This window comes from Equus asinus, chromosome 8, assembly GCF_041296235.1.
Source record: "Equus asinus isolate D_3611 breed Donkey chromosome 8, EquAss-T2T_v2, whole genome shotgun sequence".
Taxonomy (NCBI): Eukaryota; Metazoa; Chordata; class Mammalia; order Perissodactyla; family Equidae; genus Equus; species Equus asinus.
The window spans coordinates 87,452,072-87,473,175 of NC_091797.1; the positions used below are offsets into that span (position 1 = coordinate 87,452,072).

Genomic DNA, 21,104 nt, shown 5'->3' on the forward strand with positions numbered 1-21,104 from the left:
CCTGACAGCAGAACCTCTCAGAAATGAGGGACCCCGTGGAGCTGACTTAGTCAGACGTGCCCTCCGTGAGGCAGCCCCTCAGCAGGGTCCCTGACCTCGCCTCAGAGAGAAAATGCACAGCTTTGCAAAGCAGGCCACTCTGTTGCTTTACTCTTCCCAATGATGCAACGTTCTTCCTTGTCTTAAGCCAATCTACTTCTCTGTAATTTCTACCCTCTGGTCCTTGAACAGCCACTGAAAGTAGAATCTCTAATCTTCTGAGATCTACAGACAACTCTTGTTTCCTTCTGAGTCCTCTGTGTCCAAGGGTAGCATCCTTCCCTTCTCCAGCCATTCCTCGTTAAAGTGTTTCCAGCCCTTCATCTGCTGGGCCTGGTCCAGTATGCTGGAGTCTGACTTGAGATGCAGCCCTTCGTCCCGGACCTATGTGTCTGTGAATTCAACCCTGGACCGTGGTCTTCCCATAGCGTACAGTCTGGGATCTCCACTCTGTGTATCTGCAGTTCACGAACCATGCTGGGGCCCCCTGGTTCCCACGGGAATATTTTAGGTGTTTGAGGGGAACACAGTGAAATCTGTTGGACACTATGTGAAATCCTAGCTCAAGTTCAGTTTCAGTGTGCTTTTCAATGATGTCATATTTGCTAAGCTGGATTTTAATAATGAAGTTAAAATATTCTTTATTTCGGTGTATGTGTATTTCTAAATACAGTTCTAAGTTCTTAGCACATAAATACTTAAATTGTTAAGACTCAGACTGCCTAGTAATGGAACTGTTAAGTATTTCTTTTGACCTAGGAGTGCTATGAAAATAATTACTGAGCCATTAGGGATGCCTTGGTCAAGCACGCTTGGGAACCCCTGAGATTAGTTAGCATGACTTGTGAGTCCAGGCTGTCTTCTAGTCTTCACCATTTATTTTGTTTTGGGAATTGTGCTTAAGATTGCCATCTGAGCTTTTTGTCCTTGGCTCATAAAATCTTTTTTCCCCTCCCTTGGGCCCTTCCTCATCTCCTGGCCTGTCCTGCTCCCTGTGATGGCACCAGCAGGTCTGGGAGAGTGTCAGAGCGGCGAGGGCACTCACACTGTCTCCTGTGTTGGGTTTCACTCCCCTCTGATGGGGTGCGTTCTCCCCTCTCCTGCTGACACACTCTTACCGGAGCACACGGGAGGTGATAGGCCCTCTCCAGCCCTGCTTTCTCTCTTTCATCTCTTGCCAGTGTGCCACGTGCCCTAAATGCTGGACCTCTCTCTCGTTCTTGATCTCACTCCAGTGGGTGGCTTATAGTGCCTTTCTCGCTTTGCTGAGCATTTTTTAAAGCCTCGGCTCTACCTGGTTCACAAACAGCACTTCATTCTCTGCACTCTCTTATGTTGCTTTTGCTCACTTATGTGCAATTCATCTCCTGACTGGACTTAAGGTCTCTCCCTCTTCTTTTGGCCTAGAAGGGCTAGCACCCTGTGGGGTGGGCAGGGGCTGTGTGGTGTGGTAGTTTATGCATGGGCTCTGAGTTTGAATCTGGCCCCCCTGCCTACCAGCTGTGTGACCTTGGATGAGTCAGTTTCTTCAACGGCAAAATGGGAATAATGATCCTTACCCAGATGTCCACCGTGGTCGCTGAGGTCTTCCCACCTCTTGAGAGCTGATTAAGATTGCCCCAAACCTTCTTCCACATCCCATGGAAATCCAGAGCCCCATCCAGCCTTTCCTTGATTCCTGAGAGACCAGCATTCTCGTGGTCACCTTCCCAGTTTTGCTTCTGTGTATGCTGTCTCTGCCCCATACTGGATTAACCTAGATGTGAAGCTCATCTTCTGCATGGTGTTTCATAAAATGGCACCCCTTGTTCAGGTGATCATGCTGAAGATCTGGGGTCGCTGGAAGCAGTCGTGCCACATGGCCCCGTACAAGTTAAATACTTGTTTGTGAAAGTCTCCGGTTCCCCCGCTGGTTCCCCCGCCCTAGAAGGGAGAGGCAAGGGCGCCCTTCACCTGCACCATGGCCTCCTGGGTTGTTTCTCGGGCTGCTCTCACCCTCCCCCACTGCCCTGCATCCCCACGATCTTTTGATACCATTCAGAGCACTTCAGTCCTTGTTTCTAGACTCATGAACCAGCCACACTGAGCTGCTTCACCAAACAATAGCCCCTCCACTGAATCCATCCTTCCTTCTTCTTGGGAGGATGTTGGCAATTGCTTTTTCTGTTACAACTGTATTTACTTCACAGGGTTAATAAAAATGATCAAATGAAAATGCACTAGTCTCCCCTCGTATATAGTTAACCCTCATTGCTATTGTTATTGTTATGACTGTACTTATTTGTATTTAACAAAGCTCTTGACTATGCAGGAGGCTCCCATTCTTTAAAAAAACAGCTGAGTTGGATTTCTTTGTTCATTCAACGGACATTATTTGAGTGTTGTTATGGCAGTGATTCTCAAACCTAGGATGGGGCAGAGGGTCATGCCCTCCTAAAGGGGCTCATCAGAGTCTTTCAAATGGGGAGAGGGTTGTCTTCAGACAATAATTAAGAAACATTACTAGTGGGACTAGGGTGTGCTTGAGGGCACAGAGGAGGCAGAGAAAGGGTCAGGGACCCTTATTCTGTAGGATCATTTTAAAAATTTCTTACAAGTGAAAAAATTATCTTTGAAATGTTTCTGTTTTTTAAATTCATAATATCGATTTCCTTTGAAGCAGGCACGGCTCTGTAAAGCAGTCTCTGTAACTTGTCTTGCTGCCGGGTTTTTACGGTGGATTATTGACTGAATGAGGAGGATGCTTTTTCTCCTAGACTATTCTTAGCTAGACTCTAGCTGCTGCCAGACCACTCTTTCTGGAACCTTGCTTCCTTGGCATGTATTCAGCTCTATTTCTAATTCCCAAGAGTTTTTTTGGGGAGTGTCTACTGTTCCCCCAAGCCCCCGAGTCGGTTCTCACCTGTAGCACATATTCGAGTGTCCTGTTCTGGTTGCCTCTCCCGTGACTTAAGTTTCAATAATTTTGCACAGTGTGTTTTAGGGAATTAAGAGTTGTTGACCCTGTTTCTGGTCTCCCCTTTGCTCGTTTCAGAGAGTTCTCCTGTTCCGAAACATGGTTACCAAGGAGAAGGAGAAACTGGGCCTTGTGGAAACCAGCTCGGCCTCCCCTCATGTCACTCACATTACCATCCGACGGTCCCGGATGCTGGAGGTGAGAAGCCTGTCACAAGGAGCTGGGCTCTGCAAATCTTCTTGTCGCTCCTTGATCTAAGGACACTGAAATCAAGGCTCTGGGAGCAGGAAAAGGGACAGCTTGTCCTGCATCCCACTCTGCGAGCTGCTTGATTAAACATTCCTCAGGGCCAGAGACCCGCAGCGCAATATTTCTCTTCCTTCTCCCCCTGGGGCCCGGGCTAGAGCCTCACACACTTGGTGCCTCTCTGAAATGAGGACAGGAGCTGCCACGTGTAGACGTCCTCATGCCTGTGCAAGCTCCATTTGTCCTGGCAGGCATTTTGCCCAGACTGCCAGCTGTGAATGCGGAGGCTGGAGTGTGGGCGGGAAGTTGACTGAGCCTTACTGGGAAATGCATTTATGGCTGAGCTAGAAGGTCTCTAGACACACATTCATCAGATAAAAAGGAAGTGGCCTGCCTTAGCAAAGCCAGTGTCCAGGGTTACCACTGTGTGGCGACTTCATGTGAATTAGAAATAGGGATCTGTCCTCAGAACACTTTACCTCCGGATGGCAGAAAAGTGTCATAATGTTTAGATTTTGTTGGAACAAGACCCTGACTACAACGTGCTGGAACACTGTCGTAATAAATGTATGTACCTGTGATGTGTGCATTGTGTGTGCACACCCTCCCCTGGGCTTGTGCAGTGCACAGCCTGCTCCATTTGTGCTAGTCTTGCCAGTGCTGGAGTTGGTGACTGAACCCAAGTCCTCATTCCCAGGAGAGGCTTGGCTTGGTTTATTTGCCCGTGCTTGCTCCTTGGACCTTTTATCACACTCTAGCCATGCTTCCATTAGCACGTTGTGCAGTGTAGGACAGTCATGGGATCCCAGGACAGCACATGGCCACATAGCCAGCCACCAGCAAATGGCAGTGGCAGCCCTTCCTGCCCACACAGTTTCGCTGTCTCCTTTGGGGCTCCTTTGAAGTCCTCCTCCCTGGAGAGCTGCTTTCAGTTCCCCCGACCACTAGTGATTGACACATCTGCCAGGGAAAGGCAGCATGTGGTACACGGATGATGTTTTCGACATTCTTAAAAGTAGAATAAGAAATTAAGTGCCTACAGGGACCCTGCAGGTCAGGAAAGAGTAAAGTTGGTGAGTGTGTCTCAGCGCAGGAGCACCTTGTTGCATGCTAAACAAGTAGGAATGTTCTTCACTTCCACTGCTCTCTCTCCTGCTTTCTTGACGCACGGCCCTCCATCTAGGTAACTGCTGAAGAAAAGCAGCCCCCCGGAGTGAGTTGATGGGTGACAGCTGACAGCCAGCCTCAGTGTTGGGGAGCAGCAGAGAGGGTTGGGCAGTGGAGAACACGTGACCCTTAAAAGAGGCCACCTCCACTCAGCTCCACCTCACTCTCGCCATGTAGGCATTTGGCCACCAGAATGCTCTGGTTTTTTGAGAGAAGGCCAAAATTCAGGATTCTGTATGAAATCCCTAGATCTGTTTTGTGTTGTGAACTAATGAAATTGTGTAAAATACCTGGAAGGTCACATAACACCTCCCTTCCCAGTGGGCCACCAGTTTGCAACCTCTGCTTTGGCTCAAAGAAGACAAAGCCTAATTGTGTTGTCGAGACTCCCTCCTCCAGCACTTTGCTCCTCGGACCTGGACACACCCCTCCTGTCTCTTGAAGTCCTCAATCCCCTGCCCTCACACCTGCTCAGATGGGGCCGGTACCGGTGGGAAGTCGGCTGGTGTCTCCTGCGAGTGATGGAATCCCCACCTCCCTCCTCAGTGTCCTTATTATGGGAAATTCCCTCAGTGTCCTGGGTACCCTGAGCCTGCTTTTGAAAACACATCCCTCAGGGATGTCAAAGGAGAGCTGTCCATCTTAGGTTTTAAGCAAGTCCGTTTTCCTGTTTACATTCTGTTAGCATATATCTTGTCATGAAATTGATCACTGGTCTTCCATTGAATTAGAAAGGGGAGAGATCGTTATTCAGTTACCCAGTTGTTCTCAGGATCTGGTGGTTTGCTTATAGAGCATGACAGCCCACTGGCCTTTGCTTGATTTGGACACAAGGGGGCATCAAAAAGTTGGTGTTAGACTTATATGATATCCTGGGCTTTTACTCTGTTTCCTCTGGTTTGGTTTGTATTGAAGGCCGTGCTTCTGTATTAGGCTGCCAGGTGTTAGTCTAACGTCCTGCCGCAGGGCTTCCTCACAGGGGAACAGGGGCTGGAACTGTAGCATTTCAGAGCTGGGAGGAACCTTAGAGGTACTCTTGTCCAGCCGCTTCCCCTCGCCTTGTCAGAGGCGGAACTGAGGCCAGAGAGGTTTAGATTCTCAAAGTCACTCGGGTACTAGTGGCAGAGCTGGGCCTGGGAACCAGCCCTCCTGTCCCCAGGTCACTGTTCTCTCTGTCTACTCGTGGAGATGGAGTAGAGAAGAGCAATGCCCTACTCCCACTCACCTTCCCAAAGGGCGCAGGTAGAATCCTCGTGTACCAGCACCAGTGCCCCGAGGGTAGTAGGGCACAACAGGAAACATGTCAGAGGAGGCCAATGGCAAATTCCTCTCTACAGCTTTTCAAAGAGGAGGCTGATGTGGGGCTGGTCAAGCAAAATTGAGTTTTGACTCCAGCAAGCATTCCTTGAGCCTCTGCCATGTGCTGGGTTGCATGGTAGGTACTTTTACACACACCATCTCGCTTAATCCTAACACTATGCTAACACACCTCCCAATGTGTATCATGGCTAGGGAGGCATCGTTTTAAAGCAGGATGGAGGAAATCCTACAGGCAAGCAGGAGCACTCCCCATCCTCAACTCAGTGCCAAGATAATGATCTTAAGTTTAGGCAGAATGATTTAAATACTGCAGAACCTGCGTGGGGACTTCCTGTTTTTCCCTTCTTTTCATCTAACTTAATGGTTTTCAACTTCTTGTACAGAAAAAGTACTTTTCAGGACTGTGCACCCAAAACCATGATCCTGTTCCCTTCAGGTGACTTAGGGGAGTTTAGAGGTGATTTTTTCCTTGCTCTCTAGCTTTGGAGACTAACCTCTGATAGGGTTGGGAGCCACCATAGGACAGTCCTTTGGATCACTGGGTGAGCACAAGGCAAGTGGGATTGGCAGGAAGGCAGCAAGAGTTCCCCAAAACAGGTCTTGCCATACTGACCTCATTTGCTTTGTGACAAGGGACCAGACTGGCAGACAAGTGGATGCTCTGGACATGGTCTCTTTCGTGTTAGCAAATCGTCTGACAGCACTGCACTGTGACTGAGAAGGTGAAATGTGGGGTGGCCTCAAGAGGATACTGGATTTGATTTGCAGCTTATGTGACAGCATCTAAAGATATCAGTTTCACCGTGGTCATGGGGCCTCTCATGTTGGACCAGGAGACTCCTCCCTCGCCCCTATCCTGTTCAGCACTATTTTTTACAGTCGCTGCTCAGAAATGAAAACCTAAGCAGCCTGCTTATCAGCGCCTGCATGCTAGGAATACATTAGATGTCAGAACCAGGAGCCAGGAGGACCTCAACAGATTAGAATCAAGAGACAAACTAAACAAGAGGGTTTAGTAGAACTCTAAAGTTGTGTCCTGGAGTTCTGGATAGAGGGACAGGCTGAATGGCTGCGTGTCTTGAGAGAGCTGACTGCACGCCAGAGGTGTGCTGAGGCTTCTCTTCCCCACTGCTCTTGCCCTCATCCAGGCCCAACATCACTCCTGTACCCCCGTCTCCCTGCTTCCTGCCTTGTCCCCTGCCATCTGTCTGCTCTGCTGCCAATAGAAAGATGTTTTTAAGACAGAAAGCCAGCCATGTCACTCCCTGCCTAAACTCTTCTGTGGCTTCCCATTGCCCTCAGGATATAACCTGCATTCCTTAGTGTGACTGACAAGGCCTTTCGTGATCTGCAGAAAGGTGCCCCGAGTTGAGGGGTGAGGAGTACTTTTACGTGTCATTTTGTAGCCGTCTGTAAGTTTCATTGATCGATCGATTTACCATGAGCTTTATTTCTTAGCATTAAAATAGAGAGGATGAGATCTTGTCCCAGTTTTTTTCCGTCCGTTTTCTGAAGGCTGAGAGCTTGTCATGACTCATCTTGTCTAATTTCCTCATCTTACCGCTCTTCATCCTCTTGAGGGCAGTCTCCTCTTATCAAAGAGCAGGGAAGTCACATCCCCATGATGAATTTTCCTTTTAACAGACTCGTGTTTAAAAGCAAGTGAGAACTGTTCTCATGCGCCCGTGCGTCTTGACTTGCACATTTAGTAATTACACTGGGAAAGCTTCACACAGGGGAGAAAGAGCCTTGAGGAGGGAGCCCTGAATTATGCAGAAGGCCTTGTGTTCCTAATGGGCTGTAATTCTGCCCTCGGCAGGATGGCTACGAGCAGCTTCGGCAGCTCTCCCAGCACGCCATGAAGGGCGTGATCCGCGTGAAGTTTGTCAATGACCTCGGGGTGGACGAGGCAGGGATTGATCAAGACGGCGTTTTCAAGGAGTTCTTGGAAGAGATCATCAAGAGGGTGTTTGATCCGGCGCTCAATCTGTTCAAGGTACTTAAGGGGAGCGAGAGCGAGATTGACAGCAGCCAAATGCGAGGTGACAAATGAGAAGTGAAGGGCTGGGCTTGCTCATTACAAAGCATTTAACCTCTCTGCCTCTACCCGTCCGTTTTGCCTTGCAGACAACCAGTGGGGATGAGAGACTCTACCCTTCGCCCACGTCCTACATTCATGAGAACTACCTGCAGCTCTTTGAGTTTGTGGGCAAGATGCTGGGGAAGGCCGTGTATGAGGTAGGCGTGTTAAGGACTGTTGAACTGGAATGGGAAATAAAACGTTAGAAGTACCATGGGCTTCATATACATTCGTGTGTTCAAGCCCAGCCACGTAAACTACCTGTCATTAGGATCAAGTCAGGGAAAGAGGGACAGGAACGAAGACTACTGGACAGAAATACTCGGTGCCTTCCACGTGTTGCCTCATTTAATCCTCTCAGCAGTCCTGTGGCATGGCTGCTGCTGTCCTGTTTACATGAAGGTGAGAGGACCAAGACTTTGAGAAGTCTCATTGCTAGTTAAAGCAGTAGAACCCGGATTTGAACCCAGGCTGGCCTGAGTCTAAGCCAGCCCTCTGCTTCCCTGAGGGGTTGGGAGCGGTGTGCAGAGCAGGTCTCCACAGCGGAGTTTGGTCCCTGTGTAGGAGGGCAGCATTTGGTGCAGTTTCATAGTTGTTACGGTTGTTTTAAAATTTGTCATTATTTGAGTGAGTGCTTCGAAGTGAGCCAGAGGCGCCTGGGAGCTGCCTGCAGACTAGAGCTTGAGGTGGGAGGTAGCCCAGACAGCTGGTCAAGGTGGGTCTGCTGAGGCGCATAAAGTCGCTTACTTCCATAGGCCCCTGTCCTCATCAGTGAAGTGCAGATAATAAAAGCCGTGTTCTCGACTTACCGTAGAGGGTGAAGGAGGTGATACAGGTAAAACGCCTCAGGCGGTGCCTGGCGCCTGGAACAGGGAAGTCGGCACTGCCATCCACACTGTTATCAGGAGGAAGGGTGTCTGAGCTTCTGCTCCTTGGCCTCATGGAGTCAGGGCAGAGTGGACTTGTGCGGGCCCTGGGTGAGGCCCACACAGCTCCTGGTCCCTCTCCACTGAGAGCCTAGCTGGCAGAACTACCCCCAGGTGGCCCTGACCCTCTGCTCTGAGAGTCCCACTTCCTAGGAAGGGAGGAAAGCCGCAGCACGTGCTTGTCATCAGCCAGTCTTTGCGGCCTTCACAGTGGGCTCCAGAGCCACAGGGGACCTTACCCAGGGCCCAGGCTCTGCCAGGCTCCTCACCCAGGCACCAAGGATGTGAGCCCCCTGAGCAGCACTCATCTCCCACCCCATCGCAAACCCTTGGGAAACCAGGATGCCTGCCAAAGGCAGAGCCCACAGCCTGGCGGTTGAGGGAGGGAGGCCATGTGAACCAACATACTGGATCCGCCGTTCTCTCTGTGTAAACAGCCTCAGTTCTGGCCATGAGGAAGTCAGGTGCCCCAGCCGAGTCCCTGCCCAGACTCCCTGCAGTCCTCCTCCTGCCCTGGACCAGTTGATGACCTGGGCTCATTGTCTGTGCTTCTGTTCCACATCCGAAAAATGGAGACGACATCTCAGTTCATTCCCATTTCGAAAAAAATCCCATGGGGACCTACCTGGGCATGTGCCGTGTTTTTCCTTTAAACGTGTAGCTGTACTCAGACCCAGAACAGTCTGGGCCAGCTGAAAAGCAGGACTCCCCTTTTGTGAATGTCCTCCATTTCCTGGGCTTAGTCTCTGTCCCCTCCCTCTCCAACAATAATAGTACAGATGAGAGAAGTTAGGACATCCTGGGCCCTGTGTGAGGGGCAACTGGCGTTAACTCACTTCTCTCCTGATGTCTGTGACGGGGCATCATCAAGGTGCTTGACTCTCCCTTCTAAGTCTCTGCAGTCTGCACACTTCTCTCCACCTGGTACAATCTGTCAGCAGTGCCTGGCATTAGGCCACGGCCTCCTGGCTGTATCCTGGCCTCCTGCCTTCCTCCTGGCCGTTACCCACATAACGTTTGGATCTGACGCTTCCCTGCTCAGAGCCTCCCAGCGCTCCCTGCTGCCCTCAGGGTAGAGTCCAGACTCCAGGAGGCTCGTGAGTGTGCCTCCCCCGCCTCACAGCCTGTGCTGTGGCTGGGCAGACCTGTGTTCCAGCCCTGGAGCACGCCATGTGCTCCTTTAGGACCAGCTTAGGGATCTCTTCCTCCTGGAAGCTGCCCCTGGCCGGCCTCCAGGTGAGAGCCTGTCCTCTGTGTTCCTCCACACCCTGCTCATTTAATCGTTAATACTGAGGGGCTGTGCTGGTCCCCATGTACAGGTGAGAAAGCCGATGTCCCGTGGCCTGGCAGCAGCAGAACTGGGATTTGATCCCTGAGCTGTGTAACTCCGAAGCCTGTGCCCTTAGCCACTCTGCTGTAATGTCCCCCCAGGAGGCACTCGATTGTGTTTCTTAAATGATGGGCAAGTATTGCTCTCCAGATTGAAAATTTAGGAAGTGCCTAGAGATGCCATTGGCTCCCTCAGGGCCCCTCTGCAGCCAGAGCCACCTTTGATGAGATCCGCAAGCCCAGCTCCTGGCCAGTGGAGGGCAAGCCTCTGTCTCCTCTCTCCCAGGGAATTGTGGTGGATGTGCCCTTCGCGTCCTTCTTCCTGAGCCAGCTGCTCGGGCACCACCACAGTGTCTTCTACAGTTCTGTGGACGAACTGCCCTCTCTGGACTCAGAGTTCTATAAAAACCTCACTTCCATTAAGGTCAGTGTGGAAAGGCGGGAGGGCTTGACCGAATGCTGGTGTGGGCTCACGGTGGAGTGAAGCCGCGCAGGGTTCAAACTTTACCCTGTCGTGTGGTGGGATGAGATTTCCTGCTGTAGTGAAGGGGCCCGCCCACAGCCACAGCAGGTCCCCTCGTCCCCTTCTGAGCACTCCCTCTCAGGACTGATGCTCACAGCCTCCTTCCTCGAGGTGGTGGCTGACCTTTCTCCTTGCTTCAAGCTGAAGCAGCCGCAGTGGTTACTGCCCAAGCAGACCTCGTAGGAGGGGAGCATTACATTCTTCAAGGCTCTTGTGCTCCTTGGCCCTTATGTTTTCCCCGTCTCTGTTGCATTAGCGCTACGATGGGGACATCTCTGACCTGGGCCTGACGCTGTCGTATGACGAGGACGTGATGGGTCAGGTAGGTCAGCCTCTGTGGCTGAACTCTCCTTGCCCTCCCTCGGTGGACTTCCTGAGACCTGCCCCACTCTTGGTGTTTTCCCCAGGAGGTCCACAGACTGAGGCTCTGTCGGCCTGTCTGTCTGGCCCCTCATCCTCTCCATCTCCCTCAGCCATCCTTCTCCCGCCTTGCCAGGAGGGAGGGCATTCTCCCTTCCATTCCCAGCCGACCCGGCCTCTGCCTGCTCGCCCCTTGGAGAGCTCCCCCCGAGACGCTGCTTTGCTTAGAGGGCACGTAGAGTCATTCCTGATGGCAGCTCTCACTCTGCATTTGTAACACTGCTTTTCGTTACCATGGTGAGGATTAGCTGTTACAAACGGAGGATTATGGCTTAAATGGGAGAAGCCACCCGAGAAGTGCCTCTAACAGAAGCCTGTCCTTGTTTGTCCTCATCATAAAGAGCAGAGCAGGGGAAAAAGACCCTTGAAATCGTGGTGGCAGAGGTGTTTCCTCCCAGAATTTTTCCTTTCAGCTTTTCTCTGAAATGCTCCCAGCCCCTGCCGGTAGCCTCCCAGTGGACACCTGCCTGACCCTCTGCGTGCGTGGCCTGAGCACTGCTCTGGAGAAGCCGCACCGTGAGCTGATTATTGGTGCAGGGCTGGCTTCTTGGAGCCATGCCTGCGTCCTCAGAGAGGTCACTCAGTCTCTCTGAGCCACTTTCCTTATCTCAGAAAGTGCCATTTCCCGAATGTGAGTCCTTGCTGGGACCAGTGTCACTGGAGGCTCTGTGGACGCCTGCATGCCCTGCCTTCCTCCTGAAGAGCCACCGAGCACGCTGGCATATAGGGACTCTGAGAAGCCTATGAGGAAGAAACCTGGTGTGGCTGTGTTCACCTCAGCTTTCCCTAGCTTGTTTGATCACAGAGCTCCTCTTTCAGAGAGGAGAGAATGCCATCTCACAGAATGAGTCTCCACCTACCAGTTCACAGGCAAGGTGTTCCCTGGAACCTTTTATGGGAAACACCAGGCTGGGTGATTCCTAAAGGCCCTCCCAGCTTTAAAATCCTCCAGTGTACCCCGGATGTTGATAGCAGTGGAATGGAGGCCACTGTTCTTCCTTTCTATGTTTTTAGAGTTGTCATATGTTGTATTAATAGAATTTCTATTAAAATTATACAGTCTTTGATTTTTAGGCGACCCACAGAAGTTCTTGAAGTTGAGGAAAGCAGTTGATTCTATACTTTTCAAATCTTTAATCAGATTTTGAGCCTTCCTCCTGACGTTTTTAATTTTCCTCTCCTGATTATAAGAGAAATGCAAACTTCTTCAACTAAAAATTCAGCTACAGTATGAGCATAAAGATGAAAATGAAAACCACCCAAATGCTGATGACAGGAGAGTGCCGTTGTGAACATGTGGCCTGTGTCCTTCCAGGTTTTTCTCCCTGGGAACATATATAACTTTTTTTTCCAGAAATGGTACCATACCAAGCATGTGGTTATATAATCTGCTTTTTTTCCCACCTCTTCAATAAATACACATTTTCCTCATGTTTTTTTAATAGCTGCACAGTATTCCAGGGTGTGGTTGTACCAACATTTCCTTAACCATCCTTCTGTGCTCTTAAATGTGAACACGTTCCCCTCCGTGACATCTGAAGCCTTAATACAGATGTTCAAACAAGGATCGGATGAGGAGAAACCATTCATATTGATCGTGCAGGGTCCGCTTATTGATATTTAAGTCCTGGCTTTTTGTGAAAATGATTGTTTCCAAACATAGCCCATGTTAATTCTGTTATTATTATGGCTGTTGGCGACGGGGCCTTTTGTCTTCAGGAAGTTTTACTTCCCCATTAGAATTCTTGAGTAATTGCTCCCCCTCTTCTCCCCCAGCTGGTTTGCCATGAACTGGTTCCTGGAGGGAAGACCATCCCTGTTACCAATGAAAATAAGTGAGTATAGCAATTAGATTCTTAAGGCCACCACTTGAAAAGACTTCATTCTGCTCTCCAGGCTTGCTTTGAGAATTTATTAAGATGGATTGAAGTAGAAAGAGGCCATAAATATCATAATGGAATTTACTGGTTACAGTTCATAGGCTGAAATCGTATTAAATTCTATTTGCAAAATAAGAATTGACAATTTATTTTTTGCTGTAGCACTTCTAAGGTCAGAGGCACCCAAGCTGCAGTGTTCCCAGGAATTGAATGATGGCTCTAGATGCAGACAGATGGATTCCGAACTGTTCAGGCACGCAGTCCTGAACCCAGAGGGCACAGAGGCGGAAAGACACCTCGGAGGGGCAGATCATTTTGGAATGATAGCATGTGACAATTGTATAAAACATGATTCTTGAGAAGACACGGTGATGAAGTCAAATGCAGCAGATGGGTCCTTAGACATGGGGAGACTCTGAGGCCTGGCAGCTATCATCACAGATAACAGGCTTTTAGGAATCTATCATAAATGTCACCCTCTTTGGTCCCTAGAAGCAAAACCCCTCAATGCGCTGTCTCCGCCTGGCCCTGTTCTCACCTAATTAAAACCGTAGAACCTGGCAGGAGGAGTAGATATTGGCCCTTTTGTCAATCCATCAATCTTCTCCTGCCACCAGGCTCAGCTGAGCATCTGAACTGTTAATCTGAGCATCGCTCTCTTCAATGACAAGTGAGAGCTCAGTCCCGCTGGGTGAGTCATTTGGATCAGATGCGCATTACAGCCCAATGTTCCTGAGCATCATGTCCCTCTCGGGTCAAGTGGTCTGGTCAGTCTGCATGCTTGGGGAGCTTTTATTAGATTGCCAGAACAGTCAGAAGAACAGACCTAACTCTCATCATGATTGAAATACACCGGTTTTGACTCTTGGCCACGGGGCATTAGTTTGACAACTGAGAACAAACAGAGAACACAGGTTGGGAGGAGCTGCCTGGGGGCATCAGAGAGCAGGGGTGGATCCTGTTTCTGCCTGCCATGTGCCCTGCACCCATCTCTTCAGAGGGCTTCACATGAGATAACCCACGTACAATACCTTCCAGGATGTCTAGCTCAAAGGAGGGCCTTAAGAAATGAGAGCAGTGATTGTCACCATCAGCAGATATGTGACATGTCACATAGAGTTGGCCACCCTCAGATGGCCCCGTTTTGCCAGGCATTATGGCACAGGGTTGATGGTAGAAGCTGTGTGTATAACAGCCAGAGGAAGTGGGTCCATGCACCCTGTGTTGGAGTGAAATTCCTGTTCTGCCTTGAAACTTCCTTGTAGAAAGTCATTTCACAAAGTCTTCCATGTTCTTAATGTAAAACCTCAGGATAAGGCAGAGGTATTCAGTTCTACAGACTATCTTAAAAGGCCTGGCAACGCGAGTTTTCCTCGCCTTAGGGGTGATATTTGATCTTGCACTTCCTAGATGTTAAAGGAGAATGTCTCCCACACTACCTGTCTTGTGGTAAAATGGAACAGTATCAGTAATCTGCTTCGAAGAGTTCAAGAAAGGAGTAGCAATAATAGGAAAAGTCGTATTTAAGTGTATTAATGTGCAAGTTTGCAGCTGGATAATTTTTTTTAAATAGGGATATTTTCAAGGTCAGTAACTCAGCTCTAAGCATTGTCGGGTAAATGAGATTTACTTAGAACTGTACTAATTTGGAATTTTGAGAGTTGTACCTGGGCCGGGCTCAAGTTCTTCCATCTCTGAGTAAATGGTTTGCTGAGAAATCAGCGATGGTAATGAGCCTCTTGGAATGTATTTAACCTGTTCAAAAGAATTGTATTCTGTTATACAGTTGTAGGTGAGATCCTTGTCTTCATAAAAGCAGACCCACAAGTCCCTCTGCTAGGAATGTTGTTAGTGCTCTGACTTCCAGGTGAACCTAAACGTAAGCCAGCTGCGTTGAGTGAAAACCTGCTGCAGGCCCACATTGTCATGGCCTAGACTCTTGGTCCAGATTAGCAAGGCTTTGGTTGAAGTTTTAACATGAAACAATTTTTCTCTGCTTTAAAGACTGTTGGAGGACTGACTTATATCTGAATTGGTTTATGTCTGAAACAATGAAGTTAAATAAAGGTCCAGAAAGTGCCTTTATACTAGGAAGGGTCCTCTCCTCACCTGGAGAATGTCTCGCTTTGATTCTTGACCCAGTGGGTGTTATCCTGATGTAGGACCCCCTGGTGTTTTGAGAGGAGTGAGTGAGCTGATGCCCTTGAACACTTAGCGCATTCACAGTGGCACACGTGCCATTCAGGAGAGCCATCATCATCATCATCATCATCATCATCGCCGCCATCATTCTGGTGGAATGCTGTGCTATTATTTGTGTTTTTGTAAAATGGTTCAGAGATGACTGGACTCATCTTTCAGCCATTGGTAACAGCCCCCTGTCCTGTTAATTTCCATTGTTTTCTCTTGTTGGCCACAGAATTAGCTACATCCATCTGATGGCACATTTTCGGATGCACACTCAAATCAAAAACCAGACAGCTGCCCTCATTAGCGGATTCCGTTCCATTATCAAACCCGAGTGGACCCGGATGTTCTCCACCCCTGAGCTACAGCGTCTCATCTCTGGTGACAATGCTGAGATTGATCTGGAAGATTTAAAGTAAGGGGCGAGTGAGGGGGAGGGGGAAATTCTTAGGCCTCCTAGAACCAGCTGCTCCCTTGCTGAGTTCCTTTGGAGAGTTGTTTCAGGAGCCCGTCTCCGCCTGTCCCCCCCCTCCCTGACCACTGGGTGAGTTGCTTTGGGATAAAAGCACAACCACTTGTCTACCTAGAGACTGAGAATGGCAGGGTCTTGAGGACTGCAGGGCTGTCTGAAATTCCAAGAAATCGTATTGCAGGAGCTCCTGTTGGCTTCTGCTTGGGAGCAGTGGGGCCAGCTCTAGAACTCTCTGCCCATTTAGCTTCCAGGGGTGTGAGGTTATGAAGGCACGAACCTCTGGCTTTACCAGAAGTTAGTAGTTGCCCGGCCTGCTGGAGTTTGCTGTGCTGCTTGTCTAAATTCTGTGCCTTCCTGTGTATGTGAGCACCTGTTAGCATGTGTGGCTGAGCTCATTGTCTGGCTTGTTTTCAGGAAACACACAGTGTACTACGGCGGTTTTCATGGAAGTCACAGGGTCATTATCTGGCTCTGGGATATTTTGGCCTCTGACTTCACGCCCGACGAGAGAGCAATGTTTCTGAAGGTATTTTATATGTTACCTATAAATGCTTTCATGCATACATAGATATTCTCATAAACCTAGAAGGCCAGCGATGTAATAATTTACACTGGGGAAAAAATAAAATTATCAAGGGGACCTCATCTTGTCAGCATCCTCTCCCATAGACAGGCCTACCCAGTCAGTAAAGCAGTAACAGAGAGGAGCTCGAGGTGAGGGCGAGCCTGTGAGCTTGCCAGCCCGCCGCTTACCCCTCTGAGAGACAGGCCTATGTGGGCGGGCGTGCTTGTGGGGCTCAGCACTTCTCGTCAGTTTGCTGCTACTGGCCTTGCAACATCTCGTTTCTTACTTTTTAAAATTATTATTTTTTTTTTATTGAATTTGTAATAGTTTACATCATTATGAAATTTCAGTTGTACATTATTTCTTGTCTGTCCCCACATAGGTGCTCCCCTTCACCCCCTGTGCCCACCCCCCAGCCCCCTTCCCCTGGTAACCACTGAACTGTTTTCTTTGTCCATGTGTTTGTTTATATTCCACATATGAGTGAAATCATCTGGTGTTTGTCTTTCTTAGTCTGGCTTATTTCGCTTAGCAAAATTCCCTCCAAGTCCTTCCATGTTGTTGCAAATAGGATGAATTTGTCTTCTTTCTGGCTGAGTAGTATTCCATTGCATACATACACCACATCTTCTTTATCCAGTCATTGCTCAAGCTAACATCTTGTTTCTTACTTTTCCTTTCATTGTAGAAGTAAATGGTATTTCTTACCGTAAGGTAACTTAAGAAAATACAGACAAGCAAACTTTTAAACACTCTCCATCCCTACTCACCAGGGACTACCTCTGTGTACCGTTTTTCTCAATAGTGTGAAACATGCAACACCACACACACACCATGTTCCAGTGAAACACATGATCGAGTAGGCTGATAGCAATGGATATTTTTGCAAATAGAGTTGCTGACATTAACCAGTGCCCCTGCGCTGGTGTCTTTAAAGTTGTAAAGATTCAAAATGTTCCCCCAATGCCGCTGTGTTGTTTTTTGTTACTGACATCGACACAGTGTTTTATAGGACACTGGATGACATACACTTGTCTGGACGTGTTATGTGTGTATATATGTTTGTAAAAATAGAATCATATCACTTTGCCACCTGCTGTTCTATTTGATATTTTATCATGAATACTTTGCCATATTAAGGGGGTAAATTTAAGCGCCTCGGAATATTTTCCTTTGGACATTTGGGTTCTAGAATGGTCTCACGTGACCTCAGTTGTTGAGGCAACGTGGACAGTATCACCTCCAGTTGAAATGGCGGCAGTTTTCCTTCTCCTTGGCTTGTTCTGAGGAGAGATCATTCCCGTGGAGGAGGCCCTCACTGCCGTCCACAGATACAGAAACGCACTAGTCGTCCCTGCGGGTCTCAAGGGACTCGGGGGATTGGCAGACAGATGTAATTCCAGAAGTTGATTCTCACGGGAGTCGGTTTGGTTTTTCCAGCAGTGCCTCTTGTAGGCAACGCAGTCTTTGCCGGCCTGTAAATCCACTCACCCTGCCTCTGCTAGGAAGAGAGGCAAGCCAGTGTCTCCCAACTGTGCAGCCGTTGCCCCTCACACTGGGCGCATTTGTGTCCTTAGATAGCCTGTCACCAAACCTGCAGTTCCTTGTCCTGTGCCTGCCCATCTCTACAGCTTCAGACAGGCCCCCGAGCCGGGGCAGGACACGGCGCTGTTGCACAGGAGTGGCTCTGACTGTGCTTTCTTTAAATGTAGTGACAGCAGAGCACCCGGAGGGTTCCCGTGCCCTCCGTTCCTCCTGTCCCGGGAGGGTGAAAGTGTCCCTCCCTTCTTTGACCAGCCCTGGCTTGCAGCAGGCAGCACGTCTGAGCGGCCTGAGTTGGGATGTGTGCAGACTCTTCTGGATCTGTCTCCTCCTCCTGAAAACCGGTTGAATCCCACAGCATCTGTGGAGTGGTTAGACGAGGTCAGGTTTGCAGAGCACTCGGCACGGTGTGGAAACTGCAGTGCTTTCTGAGTAGGAGCTGCTGCTGTGGTTTTTATGGTGGAAGATAAAATATAGTAGGACAGTAATGTATCTTGTCGATGCTTTTTGTAAAAACTATTTTTGAAGCATGACACACATAAATTGTCTTTGGATGGTCTCAGGAATCTCACAACCGTTGTACCGTTGTTTAAATGGTAGTATTTATTTTAAGATCCAAACACTTAACTTGCCACAGAATTGTAAAGCACAGTTTCATGTTGTAAGTAGCCGATCCCTTTATCCCCTAGGGAAGGGAGAGCATTTTTGGTTAACACTGAATTAAAGTGAATGCTTTCTCAGGACTTTCCTATGCAGGTTTGTCACTTGGGTTTCCAGGTTGGTCACATGCTTCTGTCCAGGCATGAGCTAGCACAGTTGGGGAAAGAACACAGGTGCTGCCATCTGGAAGATGCAAGGAATTCTAAGAGTGTGGCAGGAAAGTGTGGCTGGCTGCCCCTGGGCCCCATTTGGGGTGCCTGGTACCTGGGTCTGCCCCTCCACCTCACTGGCTCCCGAGGCCTGATTCTTCTCAGTGTGCTGAGAGCAGATTTGTCTGTCAGAGAGGGCTCCCAGGAGCCCAGCTCACAGACTGCTCTGTAAACCAGCAGGCCAGGGTGCCCAGGTGAGCACCCCTCCGCCTCCTCCCCTGCGTGGCTAGGAAGCTGAGCAGGAAGCCAGTGCAAAGTGAGTGAGTACAGTTGGTGGTGTGTCCGCACCAGGGCTCCCTGTGTCCTGGCTCCAGCTCTTGGCACAGCCCTCTCTCCCATGCCACACTCAGTGGCTCCACCAGCTGCTACCTCACCCTCTCCTCTCCGCTGCTCTCATTGCATGGCATCACCTTAAGGAACGGTGTCAGTCAGCAGCTGTGATTCCTGCTGCCTGCATGGCAGTCCCACTGGAGAGCAGTCCCCGCTGGGGAGTTTGTGTGGTTCCTGAACTCCTCAGCCGCACGTGCTCCATCAGCCCCTGGGTTGACTCCCACAAGTGATTAGCCATGTCAGCTGGTGTGGATTTCATGTGTTTTAGCCCCAGAGAGCAGCACCCTTAAGAGAGATGTGAGACGAGTACCAGTTCTTGGGCCAAATGCACCCTGTATGCATCCTGCCTGCTGAACAGCAGTTAATGAATGATGCAATGACTGGAGAAAGCTAAAGAGCACAGCTCAACTGGTAAAGGGCCCATTTCTGAGGGAGCGAGAGCCCCACTCTGTCCCCCGACCCTGCCTTGTGTTGCAGTTTGTGACCAGCTGCTCCAGGCCCCCACTCCTGGGATTTGCCTACCTCAAGCCTCCGTTCTCCATCCGCTGTGTCGAAGTGTCTGATGACCAGGTACCGCTGCTGAGGGAGGGGTTCACCACTCTTGGTTGTTGTCTGCTGTGCCTACCAGGTGGGACCTTCACCCAGGCTGCACCCTAGAGCGGGCAGCTGGGCTCCTCAGAGCCGGGTAGGAGGTCCTCGGTTCTCCAGCCAGGAGAGCAGGCTGGCCCTGCAGAGAGTGCCCGTGGACTCAGGCTGCTCTGGGCCTCAGCTCTCCCTTTCTCTCCACTCCCACAGGGGAGAGTACCTGGGGTGTGTTTAGAATGGCTCAGGGCCGGGAGGCAGTGTGGGAGAGGGGCAGGACACGGGCTTCAGAACTGGACAGGCGTGAGCTGGGGTCAGACTCCTCCACCCTCCGGCTGCGCGCATGTGGGCAAGCTGCTCTGTGCCCTCATCTGTGAAGGGAGAAGGGGTGCCTTGGGGGTTGTCAGGCTCCGCGTGGGGATGTTCAGATAGTCGCTCTTGTTAAAGGTGTCTCACCCCCGCCACCCTCCATGAAAACCCGGTGGCCTCTGAATGTGACTGCCTTTCAGGGTGCTGTGGTCTGGGCTCCGGATCCCTCTTCCCACGTGACACTTAATGATCCTCAGCCCCCTTACTGAAGGATGGCTGCCCCGAGTCACAGTCTGCCATGGGCCACCGTGTTGCGAGGTCAGGGAGACAGTGTCAGGCTGCATGCAGAAGTGGCACCTAAAGTATTTTTACAGTATTCTGGCTCTTTGCAAATTGGTTAACTGATAACTCGCAGTTAACTGGAGGCCCCATCTCCACGCGCTCACTTAATACAGGATTCCCCTGTGCAAGACCTGCGGAGCCAGGCTTGCTTCTGTGCACTCACCCCTAAGGGCCACTTGGGCCAGTTGGCCAGTTTGGGGGCTGGCCTCAGGCATCGGTGTCCGCTCACAGGCCCAGGTGTGCCACGGCAGCGCCCACTCTCTGCTTAACACCCAGGGGCTGGCCAGGCCCTCTCCTCAGCTACCCTCTTTGGCACCTGCCTAGGCGCTTATGCCGGGCACCTCCTATCCTGAGGCTGTGGTATGTGTTTGCAGGACACTGGGGACACCCTGGGCAGCGTCCTCCGGGGCTTCTTCACCATCCGCAAGCGGGAGCCAGGCGGCCGTCTGCCCACCTCCTCCACCTGCTTCAACCTGCTCAAGCTGCCCAACTACAGCAAGAAGAGCGTCCTCCGGGAGAAGCTGCGCTACGCCATCAGCATGAACACGGGCTTCGAGCTCTCCTAGCTCCCGCCCCGGGCCTGCCCCCCTGCCCTTGCAGGCTCCCGGGCTACAGGGACCTTCAGCTCCAGGAGGCAGTGTTCCCTTGGGAGTGTGATTGACATGCCAAGTGACAGCGGCCCCCAGACCCTCTCTATAGCCATGAGACTCCCCTGTGGCCTCAAGAACTGTGGACGCACCTGACAACTCTACACAGCCTTCTCCAGGTGACACTAATGGGAAGGGGGTGTTGAAAATAAACCTCCAGATCCTGCCAGCATTGGTCCTGTTTCCTCCTTTCCAGTGGCCTGAAGCCCAGGCCGGGAGTGCAGAGGGCTTCTCTTCATAGTCGGGTCTTTTTGTGAGTCGTCTTCTTTCCTTAACTCTCTGAGAGAGCTGTGCATGAACGAGTCCCAGGAACTCCAAGGCCCAGAGCAGTTTTCATGACGTGGGCCTGAGAGCACGAAGCCTACTGTGCGTG

General features: G+C 50.3%; 1 protein-coding gene across 1 annotated transcript in view; it reads left to right on the plus strand.

The window, feature by feature from the left end:
• Window positions 1–20,900, plus strand: part of UBE3B (ubiquitin protein ligase E3B) — a 48,105-nt gene extending 27,205 nt beyond the window's left edge. The window contains exons 19-28 of the mRNA XM_014867754.3: window positions 3,074–3,193; window positions 7,548–7,724; window positions 7,856–7,966; window positions 10,350–10,487; window positions 10,843–10,908; window positions 12,783–12,841; window positions 15,306–15,488; window positions 15,960–16,071; window positions 19,329–19,421; window positions 20,459–20,900. Of these exons, the coding sequence (XP_014723240.2) occupies window positions 3,074–3,193; window positions 7,548–7,724; window positions 7,856–7,966; window positions 10,350–10,487; window positions 10,843–10,908; window positions 12,783–12,841; window positions 15,306–15,488; window positions 15,960–16,071; window positions 19,329–19,421; window positions 20,459–20,650 (1,251 nt within the window). The 3' untranslated portion in view covers window positions 20,651–20,900. The remainder of the gene's footprint in view (window positions 1–3,073; window positions 3,194–7,547; window positions 7,725–7,855; window positions 7,967–10,349; window positions 10,488–10,842; window positions 10,909–12,782; window positions 12,842–15,305; window positions 15,489–15,959; window positions 16,072–19,328; window positions 19,422–20,458) is intronic.
• The last annotated feature ends 204 nt before the right edge of the window (window positions 20,901–21,104 follow it).